Source organism: Corvus moneduloides, chromosome 1, assembly GCF_009650955.1.
Source record: "Corvus moneduloides isolate bCorMon1 chromosome 1, bCorMon1.pri, whole genome shotgun sequence".
In the NCBI taxonomy this organism is placed as follows: Eukaryota; Metazoa; Chordata; class Aves; order Passeriformes; family Corvidae; genus Corvus; species Corvus moneduloides.
In genome coordinates, this window is record NC_045476.1 from 40,544,521 (window position 1) to 40,566,278 (window position 21,758).

Genomic DNA, 21,758 nt, shown 5'->3' on the forward strand with positions numbered 1-21,758 from the left:
TCTTTGAGGAAGAGCATGGCTCATATATGTCAAAACAGCAGCCAACACAATAGTTCAGCTGCTATTTCAGCAGGACTTTAGTTCAGGTAAATGGTTCTCTCCACTCACTGCTCTCCCCTCTTATTCTATTCAAAAAGAGCTGAATTACACACTTGGATAACCTTTTTTTTTGGTAAATAAACTACCACTCCCATTCAAAGCAGCTACCAACCTCCCATCATTCATGAAATAACCTTTACAAACAAGTTTTTGGTTTACATCTTTTATTAAAAATTTACATAAACAAACACACTCCAGCAATTTGGGTATTCAGGTGTCCTAGGTTAAAAAAATATACAAAATCCCAAGCCCTCATGATCAGGGCAGCAGCAGGTTAAGCACAACCTCACTTCCTTTGAACAGTGGTGAAAGCTGGCATCTGAATGGGCTGGAGTGAGTGGACTGGCTGGAAAACAGGCTTTTTCCGCATGTCAGAGAGTGTTTTCACAGAAGGGAGCAGCTGGTTCCTCTTGATGATCTGCAATGCCAGCTGCGTGTTACCTACAAGACAAGTTTCCATTAAAAAACCCAAAATACCATTTTATAACACATGAATTACTGTTCAGGGACAGAGCTGATGAGCCAGCCCTGGGCCCAGGCCAGGTACAGCAGCAGTCCTTCCTCTCTACTGAAATGCTGACATAGCCAGGAAAAGCAGTAGACAACAGTAAATTTGAAGAAAATAGTTTTGATTGAGTCCACCTATCCTTAACTGAAGACCTCACGCTTTTACCTCAGAGCTGGAAGATGCCAAAGCACCTTCTAATTTCCCAAAGGACACCTCTTCTCTCTCCCAGCTGCACAGCGAGGCTCTAGCTCTCACACAAAATGCCCTCACACTGTGACACTGCAGGCAGTAATGCAAATGCCAAGGGGACAAAACATGTTTTTAGAAGAAATATGATTTTCAACCGTATGTATGGCCCATCAAATAACCCCCAATATAAATGGAAAACTTACTCTTCATTAAAAATTAAACTTGTAAAATTACAGGAGAAAAGACACTGAGTTCTGAGGACAGTGTTCCTCCCTCATACTTTTTTTCCACTGAAGTTTTCGTTTCAGAGGAGCTGCACCATTTTGTTGTCATTTATAGAACAAAAAATGTCTTTAGCCTCTTTCCGTTATATACTTGGAAGGAGGTGAGGGATGTAAATCCCACTTCCTACTCTCTTCTGCTCTGTACATCGTTGTTGCGGAAATAAAGGTTCCCAAAATTCTAATTTAGAGACATCTTTGTAAGAAAAGCTTTACAGAAGTCTCAATTCCAAATGCAAATGCTCAAATCCTCTGCCTGCCTGCAATGCAACATCACTGAAGGGGAACAGGCACACAGAACATTTCACAACACTTGGATATTAAGTGCCCCTCAAGGGGCACAGGTCCACAACCGAGACAGCTTCAACCAGCAGCTGCACGAGGTCTGCTCACACTGCAGAATTCAAGTGCAACTTTTCCAGTTTCCCATTATGCAGAGCTTTTCCCTCATACAAACACAGTGAACCTTCAAAAGGAAGCATTTTGGAAGAGACAGTTATCATTATTACAAGCTTTGCTGCCATACTTGCTACACAGGCCTTGACAAGGCTTCTTTGGGAAACCTGGATTGTGGTTGCCTTTTAATGGAGAAAGCTTTCCAAACCCTCTTTTTAGTATAAACCTCATCAAGGGTTTCACTGAGCCTATCTGAGACCACTGACTTCTGCACAAAGTATAGAAAACTTCAGCTCAGGAAATGAGTGTTTAGGAAGTCTGGAGTGTGTGAGAACAGGATGGCAATAAACTATGGAAGTGAAGGTGCACATGCATGGATCCACAGCAGTGTAAAATGGAGCCGAGGCAGGGCCTAAAGGGTGTCATTCAAAATACTGGCACAACTCTATATGGAGTAGGAATGATGACTACTGCCCTCCTCCCTTTGTATCCCAAATTTAGGTTGATGGAACATTTCCCAACTTACCATTCTGTAATTCAAGATACACAGCCAGCAGGATGGCCTCTGGAGGGATCTCTTTGGGGTGGATCAGTGAAGCAGCCTTATTGAAAAAGAAGAGGGTAGGGAGAAAAAGTGCTTAAGAGAAAGATCCAGCACAAACAAAGTGCCCCTTGACAAGATTGCTACCACCATCTCAGGTAATAAAACTAACAATTCATTAACTAAGATCACATTTTTTCAAACTAATACACTCCATCAGGTTTAAGCATGCAAGGAGAGACTACAAGATTCTCTACATAGCAAGATTGTTTCACACTAATTAGCAGGACCATCTGCTGTGTGCTTGTGTTCATATGGATCTGTAATTCTTGGGCCAGACTAGTGTGGTTTCCTGGTGAGGTGACAGGTGAAGGTAACCTCCACTGCTCCAAAGTTCAGCATCAAAGTTAACAACAATCATTCATTAGTTTTCCATATACAACCATTTTTCAGCTATGAAGTCAATGAATTTATTGTAGATGCAGAGCCCCACTATATTTTACATCCATGGCTGGCCTTGGACTCCTTTGGGCTTTACACAGGTGTTAGAGCCCAAGCACAGACACCTGCCTCATCATAAGAAGCCTCAGGAAGAAAAAGAACCAGACAACTGCCCTAAGTAGCTGAGAGCATCAAGGATTTGAATCTGTTCACATGCACAACTACTGTGAAATAATTTGGAAGCTGCTGTTTCAGTTGGTAGCTCAACAATGCATCCAAGTAGTCTTCCTGACAGACAGGAATGGCTGCAAAAAGAAACATCATGACTGAAAGAGACAGGTCCCAGACATGAGAAGGACCAATTGATGTGACACAGGCTAAGTGGAGACAGCATTTCAAAAGCAGTACTTGAGAATTCTTGGGACAAAAGGCAGACAAGGAACAGAACTGCAGTTTGTTCTCACAGCTCTAAAGACAATAGTTCTGATGGTGAGTTATTAAATGACTAGGGAAAAAGCCTTCTCTGAAATATAACAATTACTACTAGACCATTAAAAAGACCACAAAAAAACCCAAATAAACCAGCAAACTTAGAAAATATGAAAAGGCTTCCTTAGTCACCTTCCACTGTTCTCACATGACCTAAGGAAAAGAAAATGCTGCATATAGTGGTACTGAACTTTTTACACAAGTAAGAAATTTGGAATTCTTCATTTTGTTTCTAATAGAGACTGCAAATAAGGAGTCTGCAAATAAACTTGGGCTGTGAAATCACCAGAATTTGCTGTGATCTAAATGGCACTTTTAAGGAAGTACATTTCTCCCTAAAGGTGCCTTGAGATTTGTTTTTCATACCTGATGAAGACACTTTCGAGCTTTGTCATATTCACTCCTCAAGCAGTAAGCACTTCCAAGGTTAAATAACATCATTGTTCGTGCAGACGTGACCGAACTGGGGTAACACTGTGGTGTCTGCTTGCCAGCTGCAATGAAAAAAAAGTAAAAATCTTTTTTCTCTTACACTTCTATTCCAACTGGCCAAGTAAATTCTTGTACTCTGCTAAATACAGTGGTTGGTACTTACAAGACTCCATTGCCTCATTCTCTCCTTTGTCAGACCCTGCAAAGAAAAAAACACCAAAAACAAACCCTGTCATATTCTGTGACCTTTTTTAAAGGTTATTACAAAAATAATACAAAGATACAAATTTTCTGCTTTCTTCATGGTCTGACATTAAAGAGGGAAAACAGATCAGTTTGCTCAAGAGTTTATGTCATTTAAGACTTCCTATCTTCAAGTGTTGTGCTTTTAGATTTGCAGATGAGTATAAGGAAGTTAAACTGCAGACATGTCACTGGAATCAGAGCTCTGTAGACTTCACTATACAGATGGGTTCTGAAGTACTTTCCTCTTACAGAATACACACTCTCGCCAAGAAGACTAAGATACAGATTAACTAAGTTCTCCCCAGTCCTGTATCACACTAAGGTAGATTCCAATGCAAAGCCTGGTTTAAAGACCAAAAAGGTGAAAGAGATGGTATGAAACCCAAACTTAACCATAATAGCACATTTAACAAAAGCAGCTTTCCAAAGTTTCCTTCAAACAAGTCAGAATACCACAATATACAGTCCTATTGATGCTACAAAATTAACCATTTCAGAGGAATGACAAACAGGGAAAAGACACACAAAACACAAAGTAGGAACTGAAGCCAGGAAAATAAAAACACAACAACAAACCCACAAACAACACTCTCCCCCACCCTGCAATAACCTACAGGTCTTAAAACAAAATGTCTTAATCATCATTATATTTGTGTCTAGAAAGTTACAGCAGGAAGGCAGCTGAAAGCATAACCAGTTATAATGAAGTGTGGATGCATTAACCTTGATCCTGCTCATTTGAAGAGATCCCAAGGGAAACATCAGTGACATTCTCAGGGTTCAAGTGAGTGATGGCATCAGATATTCTGTCTAGAGAGATGAGAGCTTCTGCTGCATACAAATGCCCGAGAAACCTACAACAGCGAAGGGTTAGGGTACAAATGTCAGCACAGCAATCCCCACAGTTTGTTATGTGAGTCAAGCAATGCAGTTTTTAATGTGAGCACATGGGAACTATTACTGGGAACACTTGCATGGAAATTAACTTGCTCATAAGGTATTGTCATAATACCCAGTTCTACCATTTACTGCTTTTAGGCACCAAAGTTATTAAAAAAAACAACACCTGAATAATGACAATTCATCCATGCACAGGAATTACCATTCCACAGTGAAAGTACCTTGGTGTGGCTTTATTCACAGAATTAAGAAAAGCTACCCCAGAATATTAATATATCTACAATTTAAAGTGTTACATGACTTTACATTCAATAAAAATGTATTTTCCTGGGACCAAGATACACACCTCTTTGTCTTTGCAAAAAACCTGTCATTTAGCATTTCCTTCATTACATAATGGTAACACAAAATTATGTGTTACCTTGCAAACTCCTCAAAGATCCTGCTAATACAGTGACTGTGCAAAAGCATGAGCTCCTGCAGTAGTGTCAAGAACAGGAGCCAAAGAATTTAATTGGCATGGACCAGTTTAGAGCATGGTGCCAGCATATAAAAATAAGCATGAGTTACCTTTGCTTTCCACAAGTACATTACCAGTTTTGAAAACTGTTAGTACTGTAAAAACCTCTGCTATATTTTATCCTGTGTGTTAAATGCACAAAGTCAGAAGGATGGGGCTAAAGTTGCCTTTTTTGAATTTGTAGAGCTGTATGAGAACTGGGGGGTAGAAAAAGAATGCACTTTGAATATCCTTCAAAAAAGTACAGTGCCAAATGAGAGGTGAACAAGAGAAACTGAAGAATGGAACCTATATAAGCAGCAGTCGCAGCTGAAGTGACAAGTCCTGCACACACAAGATCTGGTACCCTGAGTGACTGAGCAAACCTTCCCCTCTGAGGCTGTAGTTTTGTAAGTGACTTTTCAGCAGCGTGGGTTTGGGCTGATGTTGGCTACCCACAGCTGCACATCCCTGCCCCTTGTGCTGGGCCAACACAAGCACATGCAACCCTACAGTGAATCACAAGAGAGACCTAATGGTCCTGCTGCTGCATGGGACCCAGAGCTGGAGAAACAGCAACAGAAGCAGCAATAGATTCCAAATTATGTGGAATTCGTGCACAAAGGAGGGAATTCATGTTCCTGCGTGTCAATGGACACTTAGTCAGGGCTTCAACAAGAACAGGAGCAGGCCAAGCAATTCTTTGCATCAGATACAGAATTGGCAAGCAACTACAGACACTGGAAGCTTCAACTCAGAACTCTCCAGCAAAAAAACAGGGCTGAGGGAGAAGAAATGACCCCACCAGACTTACTTAAGAGACCCTGACAGCTTTGGTTGCTGTAGAAGTTTATCTGCATGATTCAATGCCATAAGATTATCTCCCAAAGCCAGAGCCACATAAGCACTGCACGCAAGGATCGAGCACCTGGAAGGAAACAGACAAAAAAAAAGGGGAGGGGGAGAAGCCATTATGTTAAATGGAGAATTCTGTGATTCCAAATACACTTGTTAAATCTTCTTTCTTGTTTAGTGCTAAAGAAATAAATCAAACTTTCAATAATGACTTCCCATCTAACTATGAAGTAAATGAGTTAGTGTTCATTATTTATGGGCTCAATTGTTCTACCAGTATAAACCAAGGATCACCATTGTGTGTCAGTAAGATCTTGCAGTTTTCATCATAAATAACAGACTAAAAAAAGATGGACTTCACCATGTGTCATTTTTCTCATGGACAGTTTCCCTTTCTCACACTCTTGTTATTGGTCTTGCCTTGGACTCTCACTTGTACTCCTCTGCCCTCACCTTCTGTTGTAGAGAAGAGTAGCAGATTTCTAGATTTCTGTAAGACACAATCTACAGACACACAGTAGCTATCAATTAAGCTGTAATGTATTTCACTCTTCTATTGTACAATGTCTGCACACAGGGAGATAAACACTGGAGAATTTGGCATTTCCAGTTTTGTGTTCAGTTGAGAGCTGTAACCCTGTGCCAAGATTCTGACTGATCCATGGCATTTCGTTGCCATCACAGACTTGCTTATCTTTCCAAAACCAGAAAATCTCTGGCAGTTCATCTAATGAAATCTGAACTACTCACATTTTCCATCTTCAAACAATAACCCCACGTCAGGATGCCATCATTAGGCCAAGGTTCACACTTTGTAATAGCTCCCCCCCCTCACCAAACACTGTTCTTGGGGATATTTTCCACTTGGTAAAACATCATTCAGTGCAGGCTGCCTTGTCCTCAGGGCACAAGCCTCTGCCCATGATGCCCTGCTGTGAGCAGGACTCTGTTCTTCTCCAGGGAGGACAAGTGGATGCTCTGAGTGGGGTCACACGTTGGGAGTGATGGGAGGAGAGCCGTCAGCTCTCCCGCTGGTCGGCGGGCTATTATTGCGCCAACCTTCTGGCAACTGTCAAGCCCGCTTTCGGTCCAGCAGTAAGTCATGTAATTCATGGCAGGACCTGGGGTGCCTTTATTCCCCTTTCCCAGGAGGCATGCTCCTTAATTATGCACAAGCAGGATAAGAAACTTCTCCAGTGTTTCCCCCTACCCCCCACTTCCTCTCCACCGTGCCCAGATGTCACATCAAATCAGAACACATACAAAAGGTTGAGAGAGGGAGAGGAAAGCTTCCCCAGCTCAAGTCCCAAACCTAAAATATTTCTCAAAGGTTGTGACTGGGGAGGGGGATGGAATGGGGAAACAAAATTTTTGTAATAACAGCCTGCTTCTAACTAACCTCTTTTTGTCTCTGCCTCAAGGAAGTACACTTCTAAATCAGTAGAGATGCTGAGTGTCACCCTTAGTGCAAAATACCCTTAGACAGGTATTCAGTCAGGGCCTGTGGAGTTGGTTGCTACTGCCCTTTACAGCAATGTGTCTTACACTTCCCACAACTTTCTTAAAGCCTATTTTTATTTCTGCAGGTGTAAATTCGAATACAAGACGTGCTCCAATCACACAACAGGATGAAACCTACTCCTCTGCTCTAAGGACTAGTCATTATTTGGGCCACGTAAGAGCTAGCAAAAGCCTTCTGCAACAGCCATCTGAAGAGGAAAACATACAGGTTTCTTCCCCTGCAGTTGTGTTCTTGCACTTGGATCCATTGTTGAGTTGGCTGAACCAAATGCTCAGGAGAGCTGACAGCCAACCGGAGCAGAAGAATTGCACCACAAGGGAATAGACAAACTAGTTTTTCACCCCAGTCAGGATTCTGACAAAACTCCACAGGTCGCCTTTGAGCACGGCAGACTTCCAGCATCACCGAGCCTCCGCATGCCCTAAATAAAACTGCCTTTGCACTAGGAAAAAGAAAAATGTTTTTTTAAACTGCCAGATTATGTCAAACAGCCTCTTGTGTAGGTTTAGGCAACAAGATTTGTCAGCCCACACAGACTGCAAGTTTATGGAACCCAAACTCCGTTTCTGACTTGCCTTATTTCTCAGGGAAATGGCAAGTCAGAGCAAATCCAGTTCTTCAAAACTTAGTATGAAGGCACCAAAAATGACACTTCAAAACCATCAAGAGAACATCACTAATCTGAAAAAATTCAAATAGCTAAGCCCAACAATGGATACAAACTATTTACTTTTTATGTTTCAACACAGGCAAACAATACAAAATATGAAGAAATACAGAATGCAGACTGAGCTTACTCCAAAGGGAACTTCAGCACCAGCAAAGGGGAGATGGGGAAGAACTACACAGTGGCTAAGAGTGAGGGAGAAGAGAGTGAAACAGCTGTGAGTGATAATCATTGTAAGTTTCTAGTATTGTGACAGGGACAAACAGACCGCTGCAACCTTTAAATGGGTAACTGAGGCAAAACTGGGTGTGGAGAAAATGAATGATCAAATTATTCCTTTATCTGCTTTGAGGGGAAAAATTAAGGTTCTCACACAAAGACCTTCAATCTAGGGAGAATAACTACAACAAGGTCTGTTGCTGTCCATCTCAACTTTTACAATAAAATCCACAAAATTTTCCAAATGTAGCACTGTGATCTACCAGAACTTCTTTACTCTTGATGCATCCTAACAGTGTTAGGTTGTGGTGTGTAGAACATAGCAGAGGCTGAGAGCAGAGCAGGACAACGTGCTTGTCCAAGGATAAGAAGCAGCAAGGAAAATTGTTTAGAACAAACTCAGAAGAAAAATCTGGAGTTTCTACTTCCAATGCATAAATTCTTAGCAATGATTGGTCTCCTCAGACTTCTGCTTGTTGCTTTTAAAACCTTGCAGTTGAATTACTGCTTATTATGACAATAGTCCACTCAACCAATTTGTGTACAAGCACCAAGCAATATATAGGACATGTAAACCTTTTCTAGATTATATTTTTAGCTTTTAAAAACTGTTCAGGGGCAAAGGTAAGTCAGGCATTTTCAACTCTTACAAGGATGCGCAACTGTATAAAATCATCCAAGAAAAGCATTCACAGTCCCTTTTCAGTTCTAGAAGCAGGTTTTTCAGTCCAGTGACTTAGCAGGAAAAAACTGAACAGACACTTATTCCTTAGGATAATCCCTGACAACATCCAGAATCTTTTTTTCTTCATTTTCCCCGACTCGACAAGAATTTCCATTTTCTCACTTAGCTCCTTAGTGAGCAAGGCTACAGGAACACACTATTTACAATATAAATATACAAGATTACTATTTGAGTGTAACGTATTTTGCTTTTCAAAAATATCTTCAGAAGCTTAGAAATAGTTTCAGCAGAAACACTTTCTAGGAATGTGTAGTCCTCTAGATTAAACCAAAGCAGGTAGTAGGAGAGAAAAAAAATTTTTTTTAAAATCAATGCTTTTCCTTTCCTTATATGAATGAAGTTCTTTACCAGAAGCAGCTCACTGCTTGCTGAACTGCTAGGTTTTTCCTGACATGTTGTCAGATTTCATCAGTAGATAACAACAGATGATTGTGAAAGAAAAGACTACGTATTAAAAAAAAAAAATCACAAAGTGACACCACGTAATTTTGACATGTGGCAGCCACATTTTCAACAGTCAGGAGGAGAAAAAACCCACAAAACCCACAAGCAACCCACATCACTGTTTTCAATCCAGCGTGTTTCATTTGGAGTAGCGCACTCTTGTACCACTTCAGAATAAATAACTGACGTCGCCTCACAGATTCCTCCTAAAGTGCTTTTAAATGAGTACAAGAAGATTTGCTACACATAGTGGAGCAAAGGAAAGGTTAAGCTGGTCATTATGAAACATAGGTTACCTGGGGTTAGGCTGAAACAGAGTGTTTACCTAAGAGTTCAAGTAGGAAATTACTGTATGCTTTGCCCATAATGGAAACTTAAAACAGATTTCTTTTTTCTAAACAGGTGCAAGCTTTATAGTAAGAGATTTTCAACGGGCTGGAAGCCACCTGAAACAAGTAACATTGCCAGTAAATGGTAATTGTTGGGGGAAAGTAAAGAGGCTCCAGACAATATGATACTTATTTACACACAAGTGAGTTATTCTATCTGGAGAACACTCAGACTCCTGAACAAGCAGTTTAAGGATCTTTGAGAACACATAAGGAATCTACAGTGAAATTTTACCTATGTTTTTGCATTGGGAGGAAGTCAAATGCCTGGACAGAGGCATTTTTACTTTCTATTTTATGCAAACTATGGATTTATTCTGGCTGAAAGGAACACCATTCTCATCAGTAAAAGCAGCTATGCTGCTTTCCACTTTCATTTTTTTTCCCATCCAATAAGCAGATAATGTGGGGACTGAATTCCAAACTAGCCTTATCATGGCTTTAAAAGGAAAAGGTACATACAGTAATTTCCATCCCTTTCTACCAATGTCAACAGCCATTGTCAGGTTTCTAGCTTTCTCTTACGGGACTTGGTATTTTCAGCTTTGCCCGATATGTAATGCCAAACTTACAATAGTGGGATCAAACAGACTGATCTACCTAAATTGAAATTCTGGATGATTTCTATTTGTTCAGATTCAAAGCTCAGAAAAAAGGAAGCACACACATTTGAAAAACAGATTACCAGTTACAATTCAACATCCCAAGTGCCTACAGAAAAACCTAGGAATCACAATTAAGGAAGAGGCTTATTTAGTGGTGAATATTTTATGTTATTTACTTGCCTTAAATTCTCTAATTCCTGTTTCTTCAAAGGCGAAGAAGGAGGAGCTGCAATGAATTTATCCCCTTCATGACTTTTATTGCTAGAATAAAAAAGTGTATTATTATAATAAGTAATTTAAAAATGGTCAGTGTATTTATTCACTCTATTTAAAAGAACATAAAAAATTCTGCAGCCTAAAATAAGAGGGAATTGAAGTTATTCAGAGATTGAGGCACATGCTCTTATCCTAACCATTCTATTTGAGAAGGAAGAAGTGGGACACTTGCTGGAAAGGATTTGACTGACAGACCAAACAACCCACACCATTCTTCACAGCCTTGAGCTATTTTTGAAGTTCAATGTAGGATAAACATTTTTAACTGGAGGGACACAGAATTTGCTGCATTTGTAGCTTCTCTTCTTTTAGCCTGTAAGAAAAGCAGTAAACTAGTTCTCTCTAGACATCTTGAAAACTAGTTACATAAACATTCTAGAAAGATAACCCACAAAGTGCTACAGCTTCCTTTAGACTTCTAGCTACCGTTTATTACAAAATGTCCTTTTTTTTTTCCAAATAAAATTCCACTTTCTTAAAATTGCACCTTGGTTTTTTGGGGGAGCATTTGGGGAGTATTCATTCTATTTAAGAAGTATGAAACTTCACCCTCCAATAAGCTGAAAGAATCTCCTGGAATGAAAATTGAAGAGACAGCTAATGGCTGTATCTTGGTAGTGAGAGACACCAAGGTCTAAAAAAAGATTTAAAAGAAAATTCAGAATTGAAACTGAGTCTGTCCACTTAACGAGAACTTTTTAATTTACCAGTTTCACATCTGTCTATTACAAATAGGTAAGATAACTCTAACATTCAAAACAAAGAGCAAAAAACTCCAAGGAAATTCATACTCAATACTGCTGTAGAGTATATACTTCATGCCTTTACCAAAAATTAGATTAAAAAAATACCCTTAGCCACTGAAAGTATTTGCTGTTTTCTTGTGAATAAGAGAAGAATCTGCCTTAAGAGTCAGCTTGCTCAATTAGTGGGATTTGCTTTAAAACCATCCTGTTTAATTAGTGTGATTTTCTTCAAATGCCTTGTATGTTCTAGTGTTCCCTCACAGAGGTTCCCTTGTCCGAAGGAACAAATCCTTAGAGAACCTTTCAGAATGTGACACACAAATTCAAGAACAGCCTCCTTTGTTGTGGATATTTTGAAATTGGCAGTGACTACTGGGAGATATGAGGGAGTCCTTTCTTTAGCTTTTCTTCAGCTGAAGAAGCATCTGGTTTTGAAAGCAGAAGGTAGCAAAGGATCATACAGGGCATGTTTTCCTTTCCTCACTCCTACAAAAATAAACAAAAAACACCCCAACACAAAACAAAAAAGGAGGTCTTGTCTGAGTAAGGGCCACCATTCTGTTTTCATCACTGCCCCTCAGTGACCCCCAAAAGCTTAAAATTGAACTCCCATTTAAACCAGAGAAGCTTCATCTCAATGGGCTGCATATATACTTGCCAGAGGAGTTAGATCACAACCTCCAACCTCAGTAAAGAAAAAAGGAAAAAAAAAACCGAAAGCAAACGGCCAAACAAAAAAAACCCAACAACCACCCCCTCCCCCCTCCAACTTTTGTAAGTCATATGGTCACTTGACAAGATAGATTGTAATTGGAAAAACAGAATTACAGAGAACAGCTTTCAAATATTGTTGTAACAGTAACAGCCACTAACCCCTAGCCACAGTCCATCTGCAGGCAACCCCACAACATATGAGGATGCACCTTGTGCCTACACAACACAGTGTGTGTGCAGTAAATCCTGCCTTCTGACAAATGGATCTTATCTTCTTAACATTTATCTGTACTCAGGTCTGACAAAACCAGCGTGTTTTTTCATTACTCTCTAAGTAGCTCAAGTTCTACCACAGACACTTTTTCCAGATGAGTTATTGTAACATTTCCCCTCAAAATGGTCTTTAATGAAAGTGCAGACTATGATCAAAAGTTACTTTTCAAAAGGAAGTCCAGAATGTATGAGATGATGCAATAAATTAAACCACCTTCCTTTACCATGCACTGTCTGCAAATTACGTTTTCTGAAACCTTAATGACAAAAAAAAGTTTTTCTTAAACTCTTTTCTGCAAAATATGATTTATTAAGCAATAGCTCCATGCTGGTTTCCTACTTCACTTTCTAAATCTAGATTCCCATTTTAAAGCAAACACAACAAAACATACTAAGACTGATGAATGTCAAATTTGATCATGGGGAAATGTTTACAACTGAGTTGCCAGACATTCATATATATATATATTTATTGAATCAAGTACACAGCGCACGTGCGCACACACACAAAATCACTGTAACATGTGAAACTTCACTTACAATTAGAGAAATACCAATATGCACAGCAGGAGGGTGTGGGAAAACACAACATTTGCAGCACAGAAAAAAAGATGGCCAAGGGAAAAAATAATTTCAGTGTTTAATTTAATAAAAGTTTTTAGGGACAGCAGGAATCAACTCAGTATTTTATTCTTAAATTAAAACAAGCAGCTAAACTATTTCTTTGAATAGTCCAACACTATTAAGAGAATTTACAAATATGTTCTATTTTTCTGCTAGCCAAACAGGGTAAGTAGCAGACACAGACTGTCAGCCCAGGGTTACTCTGGACAAAAAGAAAGGTTTATATTCAATTCTGTTTACCTGCATGCTTCACTGCTTTCACTGTTTTCTGTATTTCCCCCCAGCTGATTACTAGTTTTAGATCCATTTTCCTGCTTTGGCTCCTGTTGATCTTCTGGCAGCAGCAGCAAGGCATTTCTTAGGCAAATTGCTGCAAACTCCATGCTGGCTACAGGTATTGCTGATGACTGCCCATCACTTAAAGAGACAAAGAAGTTGACCAATAAGAAGCAGTCCTACTACATTAAAAATAAAAGCAGAGCTCCAGAAATATCTGAATGCAGAGAAAATTTCACCCTAAAAATGTTAAATAATGTTTTAATATAACAAGTTTAATTTATGAGGACGTAGTATCTTGTTATTTTTACATATTGAAAATACACCATGATGCCCAAATAGATTCAACCACATAATTTCTTGATTTCTTGATTTCACTTCCTGAAGTTTTATGGCAGAGCGACTAGATTCTTCCTGCATTTTTCTAAAGTGGATAAGTGAAAAAATATATATTTTAAGTGAGAAAAAGAGGACAGATTTAGCTATCTGAAAATATAAATTTCAGATAAATAAATTTTAAGCTTTAATGCTCATCTTAGTTACCATAAACACACAGTTAAGCCCTCTGCTGGCCATCACAGAGGCGGCACAAAACGATGTTTAAGACTGACCAAGCATTTTAGCATGCCTCTCTCTTCACTACATGAATAAACAGTTATTCCACAACGGTTTTAAAACCTCTGATAAACAGATATATATCCTTAACAAAGGTATAAAAACCAAATAAATAACCCATGGAAAACATACTCACTTATAAACAACATTCTGTATGGACTGGGATGCTAGGACTATCTTACGGTGGTAGCCTTGACCTACTATAGATTGCACAATTCCCTTTTTGCTGGGAAGACCTTTAGTCTCTTGTTCTGATGTCTAAAAGGAAAAAAGGAAAAAAAAAAAAGAGCTTAAATATCAAGGCTATTGAATGAGAGCTCGACAAAATAAGTGAAGGCTGAAAGAAGACCTTGAACCCCGCTAAAATATAAGAATAATGGACACAGTTTTAAATCTAAAGTACAACGAAGGATCAGGGATCTTCTATTGTCTTTATGTTGCAGAGGGGTTTTACTGCAGACTGTGTAAGCACAGATTAGTTCTGACAGCTTGTCTGATAGCCTACTGACCTAGTTTCTCCTCTGTTTTGAAAGCAAAAGAACAATGAACCAAGTCATACTAAAAGAACTGACAGGATATCTAAAAAGAAATAATTTGATCTGCCAAATAACATTCAGACTTGGCACTGTAACGCTTGCCATCTTCTCTCTCTGCTTACACAGCACTCAAAATGCTCTTTGAAAAAGCTGCTCTCAAACTGTTCCATGGGGAGCACACAGCTGAACAACAACATATGCAAAGATACATTAAATTAACTTGTTTAATGGATTTTTGGGTATGCAGACGCATTCTGTGGGTCAAATAAACTTAAAGTACCCTAATTGTGAGTCCCAAGAATTATTTCTACACCATATTTACTGGGCTTTGTTTGGCTGTTTTACCATGAGCCACCTTAACTTCACTGGTAAGTTAAGTCAGTGACAAAGAGTTGCAGTTTTAAGGAAAAACTTATCCTAAATCTGGACTTGCAATAGCTATCACTTTTCAAAAAAATTATCGGAATCTATTGTAAAAATACTGACATAGTAGCATTTACTGCCACATAAAAAATACATACACTGAGTTTGGATATGAAGCGCATATTTCCAAAAAGGTGTTCGAAATGCAGGTGTTTAAAAGGGAATCTTCTTCCATTTACATTTTATGAACTAAAATACTAAAGTGGGTGAAAATTAGTGAATTTCAGTGAAATTGCTTTTCTGCATGGTGTTCAGAGCATAAATACGAATCCATACTTAGATATAAAGGAATATTATTGTAAATTGAGTTGTGAGGTCAAATTAAACACACTATTGGCTTTAACGCCTCACTTGTCATGTTGAAAATCTAACAATTTAAAGACACTTCCTCTTTGCCTTTAATATTAACGGCATCCAAAGTTAATTTTTTGCTTCCAAGATTACAAATTTAGGGAATAACAACCTGGTTTTTTGACATGAATTCAAGTTCTCTGGTACACCACACATCATCCTAACTGTAGCAGGAAGAAAACCTCAGGAGCCTGGCATAATCTACTACTTTGCCTAGTCTGCAGTAAATAGGGAAGTGCCCCATAAGGATCTGTTATTTCACTTTTCCAGACTGCTAAATACTGCCCTTCTAAATGGAGTCCTAGCTTTGGGTTTTTGCCACAAAACTTAAGCTAATCAACTCTCTCATACTCAGCTTTTCACTAGAGATGATCAGATGTGTCTTCTTTATCTATGTGTGACTTCAACCCAGTAGGATTGATACAGAGAATTGCAAAATTAGTATGAAGAAAGCTGTTCTTCCTGCATTTGATGTGCTTTCTAAAACTCAGGCAATCAGACAACAAGTAGCACATACAGAATCACAGTCAGTCCAGTTTTGACCCAACACTCTTGAATCTTCAGTGCTCTGCCTCTGAAATGGGTATAGAAGCAAACCTCTGCCATAAAGTTGTGAGTATCTTAAGTTTTCTGAAATAGAGATACCAAAATATTGAGTACTATTCAAATTCCCAAGGGAGAAGTTCTGAATTTTGTATTTGGAAGTATTTGGATAGTATGCAGTAAATAAATGCACTGAGGCCCCCCAGAGAGGAAAAACAGAGAATTCAGGGGTGGGGAGAAAAAGAGAGTGAATATAGCTACTTGTTCAATTCATCCTGCACATCCTGTGTAAGGAGTGAAAGGGGCATACTGTGGAAATAACTGCATAGAATCATGCAATTACAGATTACATCATCACTCCCCCACACTTAAGGGGTGAATTACAGTTTTACAGGGAATCAAGTATATCTTAATTTCACAGATGTACTATTTAGGTGCAGTATTTTCTTGTAAGAGCAAATAATCCTGTTCTCAGCCCTCTGAATTTTATCATTTGTATTTATCCTATTCATATATAGATCAACAGGCTGAAAACAAGATGCCCCAGAGGACATGCAACATGCCTGCCATGAGCAGGTTTCCACCAACTCTGCCAGGAGAAGGTGAAGACTTAGCAGTTAGAGATTCAGCTCCCCAGCAGCCGTGATCCCAACAGCTTCAGGATAGAGAAGGCTGATCTCTGCTTCCACAGCCTCTGTCACTTTCAAGCTACCCGCACTACAAAGTCTCATCCTTCTCCATCTTTAGTGGCAAATGAGTGAGGAAACAATAAAACTTTAGATGAGCTTTGGCTGCATGAAGAGAAAAAGATCACATGCAAAGAGTTCCCCTCACCTGTACCAGCTCCAGATTAAACACATAAAAATACATATACACAAAAAATAATTAATCTGGATTTACAGAGGTGTTACAACATCAGGCCTTCAAAATGAACAGCTTAACTATTAATTCTACCTTTCTGTAACCACATGCCATTCTTTAGAAGAATTTTCAAAAGTTACTTACCCCTTTATTGGCAGCAATGCAGCATTCTGCTATTCTCAGCCACAGACGAGGGTTTGAGTGATAAACCTGGACTGCCTCAATCAGGCATTCAAAGGCAGCTAAGGGCCTCCCAATATGCAAGAGCTGAATTCCACAGTTATAGAGCAACTCATATCGTTTGTTAGTCAGTAGTGTACACATGGGTCTCCCCGAAAATTTTTTACCTGCAGAAAAGGATTACATCATATTGGATATGCAGCTCAGGAGAGCACAAAACTGAGGAAGACAGAAGATGTGAGAGACACCCCAAAGCTACCAAAACCCCCTTTCATTGCTGAAATCCACTAGCCTCCCTCTGTAAATAAATTCCTTTCACATCAAAACTGATTTCAAAGACAAATTAATTGTATTCTTAATAAAGATTGAAGTATATTAAATACTAACCTCATATGTTCCTTATCACACAAGCTAAGTGTTATACAAGAATACTGAATCCCAGATTTGTGAGAATACACATCTACACACATTCCAGAGAATACAGATTGCAGAAGAAAACCGCTTTCTGTCTTCACATTAATACCTAAGGCTGCACTTAGGTCCAGGGGAGAAATAGAAAAAACAATAAAATGTCTGATAGTAAGTAGATATTAAAGAAAACAAGAAATGTAAACAACTATAACTTCATCAAGAAATGATGAAGACTGAGTGATGAGGCAGGCCCTCTATGGTCAGATAGGAGAGGTCTCACATTCACAAGCCCTGGTCCTGCTATCTGGGACAACACAGAAGGGCATAAACAATCCAGGAGACTCCTGGAATGTGTTTATGATAACTTCCAAGTGTTGGAGGAGCCAATGAGAAGAGGTGCTATGCTGGACCTTGTTCTCACCAACAAGGAGGGGCTGGTCAGGACTGTGAAACAGTGGAGTTAAAGATCCTTAGGACAGCAAGAAGTATGCATAGCAAGCTCACTACACTGGACTTCAGGAGAGCAGACTTTGGCATCTTTGGGGGTCTGATTGGTACAACACCACGGGATAAAGCCCTGAATGGAAGAGGAGCCCAAGAAAGCTGATTAATATTCAAGCATTACCTCTTCCAAGCTCAGGAGTGATGCATCCCAACAAAGAAGCCAGGCAAAAATGCCAGAAAGTATTTGCCAGGAGCTCCTGGACAAATTCAATACAAAAAGAAAGCCTACAAAGGGTGGAAGCAAGGAGCAGTAACCTGGGAGGAATACAGAGAAACTGAGAAACCAGGGATCAGGTTGGAAAGCTAAGTCTTGGCAGGATTAAATCTGACCAGGGACGTCAAGAGCAACAACAAAAGCTTCTATAGGTATGTTGGTGATAAATGTTGATGTTGGAAGACTAGGGAAAGTGTGGGGCCCCCTCCACAAGGAAACAGGGGACCTGGTTACCCAGGATACGGAGAACACATCCTTCATGCCCTGATGGTTCTACACAGTGTCAGCAGGACTATAAATAACCTATGCAAAATAGGTCACAAAAATTTTATTTTGCCATACCTCCCTAACTGATGGACCAAGTCTACAAATGAGGGAGAAGTAATTGTCCCAGCACCACAGTACATCAAGAAAAGCAAAAAAAATAAAGAACATATTTAATCATCACCATGTATTTCTGGCAACAACAACTACATTCTTACATCAGATTATCATCAAAGTTCTCACCCTTCTTCCCTGTCCTCCACAAAGAGACAGACGGGGAATTTTGCTGATAATTACTCAAACCTTCTGTCCTCTGTTTCCTTGATTTGCCCACCCCTCTTCCACCATCTGTTTGAATCTCCTGCTTACCTGGATCCGAGCTGCCCGTTCCTAGCTGTGCACATGCATTATCATTCTCTTGCAAGGCTTTTTTAAAGTAAAAAATTCCTAAATTGTGCTTTCCCATTGCAAAGTGGATGCAGCCAAGATTGTTCCAGAACATACACCTTAAGCATTCACCTGACAGAACAAAAGACCATTTTCAGAAAGTGAAAGTTGTTGCTAAGCCCATGAAATGCTCCAACCACTCTCTCATGGGTCAGCATATTATGGCAGTCTATTAAACATGTTTTTCAGTGAGATGTTCATGGATGATGGTGTTATACATATATGTATATATATATATGCCCCAACCTAACCATACAAGTGGGAAATGCACTCTTCTTTCTAAATATATGATGTTCAGGTAACACTGTAAGAGGTTCTTTCTAAATAATAAAGGACAAAAATTTAAACTTTTCACTTATCTGCTGGTGACTAAAGTTTTACATGGATAATAAAGAAAAAAGAAAAAAAAAACCACCCTAAAAATCCAAATAACCAGACCATTAGCAAATTAAACAGACATTATTTCAGTCATAGCCTAGGAAGACCACTAAGTTAACATTATATTGTGCAAAAAAGGTAATGCAAAAAAGTGACATGACTGTAAAGTTTTCAATAAAATTTTAAGTCATAAAGAGAACTTTAAGCACATAAATTGCCAGAAAGGTCTCAGTTCTAGATCTAGTAAGTTGCCTTTTGTTTCATTTCTTGATTAAGAGACTCAATTATGAGCCTTGCAAATAGAACACACCTTCACAAATTCATTTTTATGGACAATCACAGCCTTGTGTAGAAGAAAGTTCAATGAAAAACACCACAGTGTTATATGAAAGAGCATAAGATGGAAGGTGAAACACATCCAGCATATAAACCCATGACTTTCAGGGCTGACTGTGTTAAATCATCATTAATGTCCTTAAAATTAATATAAACAGTAGTCCTATCAACTAGTTCTATTATACTAGACACTGAAGTACCTGCAAGGATGAAGGGTTTTTATTTTACCTGTTTTCATGAAGCCTGGATGTTCAGCAATGTTGGCACTGTTTAAAAGTTTGACAGCTTTACGGTAATTGCCTCTCAAATATTCAAAATTGCTCTTAAGAAAGAGAGAAGGAGCTGACTGTGAAGGAGAAAACAATAGTTAGTTATCTCTCGGTTGATGATTTCTACTGCTAGTGTTAAATCACTTCACAAACCTGCTTCTTCTGCCACTTTAAAAATAAATGGGTTTAGGCCATAATACTTTCAAGAACTCTGTCATGGAAATGGCTAAAGGCAGAGGATCTCTAACCTGTCTTCTAATACCTTCCTCCCCACACTTCCCCTCCCTGCAGAGCTCCTCCTAGGCTGTAATCTTCCTGGTCTGCCAATAGAGACCTCATGATCTAGAAGGTTTTCTGTTAAACTTGCTTTCCAGCAAGACATAAGCCTCCCAAAAATGTCAACAAAAAGAAAAAAAACAATGCCAAAAAATGCCCACATATCCCAGAATTAATCTTTTATGAACTGGTTTAAACCACCAATTACATCAAAGTTTGTAATATGCATAACATCCATAGTAAACTAAAACTTGTTTCATTTCAATTATAAAGAATGCTGAGCCTGTTTATTATGTAGTGTTTCACTGTTATTTTGGCACCACAAAGTGCATTTTTTTAGCAACTGAAAACAGCACAAATAAGAAAATTCTACATTGATTACATCAGCAGAGAGATTACAAACCAAACTGACTACCTAAAGCATTACTTCATGCATTCACCCTCAATTAGATGGTTTTTCATAAAGAACATTAGCAAATTCAGTTTTAAGATAGAGAATGTATCTATATTTGAAAAACAATAGTCTTAAGAATACTTACATTCCCAGCTGTATTCATAACAGACTTGATCTCCCTTTTGCATGCTTTTAGTGACTTCATCTGGATATAGGCTCTCACCTTATACTGTTACATAATTAAATTTGTTAAATAATATACAATAATTTCTGCAGGTTTGCAAGACAAACTGTATCTAGATATTTACTGCAGAATATTTTATGTACGTCTTTAAAATAGGTAATAAAAAGGTGTTCAAAAAGTCTTCATTTAAAAATTCTATTCAGACTCAAAACACCACATTTATATGGTTTGTACTTACAATAAGCAGATAAACATTTTGTTCAATGGCCAACAGCTGCTTTATATTCAAACACAGATATGAGCACTCAAAATGACAAACTGATTAAAATAACCTAACATCTTCATCCCAGACATTTACCTACTAAGCTGAAAACAACAGTAAGCAAATGCTAATAGAGAACCACTCTGATTCTTCCCATATTTTTCAACAGAACAGCACAGTAGAATAAAACCTCAGCTGATTTAGACTGTTGGAGGTTGAACAGACAAATTCAATGCAGAGAACTGCCATGTAAAGAAATTATTATAAGATGCAGGTACTGAAATGGGGGGGAGGGGGAGCTGTTAGGTCAGTTTTTCCTGTACATGGATCTTACAAAAAGGAAGACTTAGATAAATTCATTGTTTTGTTTTACACCAAGGAGAGAGAAAGCATCATAATTTGGGCTGAACTAGTTTTGAAGGAGATGGTGCTCAGATTTTAAAAAACCTTAAAGTAATGCTCTTGTAAAAATAATATGCAGACCCTTACCTGATGTATCTTAGATTTAGCAACTTCTATTAAAGCTCCACTTTCAGATTTTTGATTTGAGGAATCTTTATTGGTATTATTACCTGACTGTCAAATAAAAAAAAGGAAGTTTTACTGTTAGTCACCTTTTAAATTCAGTTGACAGATTCAACTCACATGAAAAAAAAAAGTATTTAATAGTATTTCACAATATTTAATATCAAAATACACACATCCCACCAGAAACTAACATGAGTTTAACAATTAAAATCGACAAACCACACCAGCCTATGAAGAGCTGAATTCTGTACTAACATTAGTGTTTCATTATGTTGCTCTGCAGTTAAGAAGAATTCTTTTGCCTAGAAGGATGACATGCACATTCTGGAGTACCTTTTTAATATTTTCACTGGTAGAATTACTATACACTTAAAGAGAGAATGTTTTATCTTAAGTGTGACATTCC

At 38.6% G+C, this 21,758-nt stretch overlaps 1 protein-coding gene across 2 annotated transcripts in view; it reads right to left on the reverse strand.

The window, feature by feature from the left end:
* Positions 1 to 246: 246 nt before the first annotated feature.
* The window catches only part of CNOT10 (CCR4-NOT transcription complex subunit 10), a 33,086-nt gene continuing 11,574 nt past the window's right edge, over positions 247 to 21,758 (reverse strand). For both annotated transcript variants that reach the window (XM_032107411.1, XM_032107416.1), the window contains 14 exons: positions 21,314 to 21,400; positions 20,524 to 20,607; positions 19,668 to 19,785; positions 18,648 to 18,797; positions 16,850 to 17,052; positions 14,128 to 14,249; positions 13,341 to 13,517; positions 10,648 to 10,728; positions 5,836 to 5,949; positions 4,346 to 4,476; positions 3,540 to 3,575; positions 3,311 to 3,438; positions 2,000 to 2,075; positions 247 to 540 (listed from right to left, as the gene is read on the reverse strand). In XM_032107411.1, the coding sequence (XP_031963302.1) occupies positions 386 to 540; positions 2,000 to 2,075; positions 3,311 to 3,438; positions 3,540 to 3,575; positions 4,346 to 4,476; positions 5,836 to 5,949; positions 10,648 to 10,728; positions 13,341 to 13,517; positions 14,128 to 14,249; positions 16,850 to 17,052; positions 18,648 to 18,797; positions 19,668 to 19,785; positions 20,524 to 20,607; positions 21,314 to 21,400 (1,662 nt within the window). In that variant the 3' untranslated portion in view covers positions 247 to 385. The remainder of the gene's footprint in view (positions 541 to 1,999; positions 2,076 to 3,310; positions 3,439 to 3,539; positions 3,576 to 4,345; positions 4,477 to 5,835; positions 5,950 to 10,647; positions 10,729 to 13,340; positions 13,518 to 14,127; positions 14,250 to 16,849; positions 17,053 to 18,647; positions 18,798 to 19,667; positions 19,786 to 20,523; positions 20,608 to 21,313; positions 21,401 to 21,758) is intronic.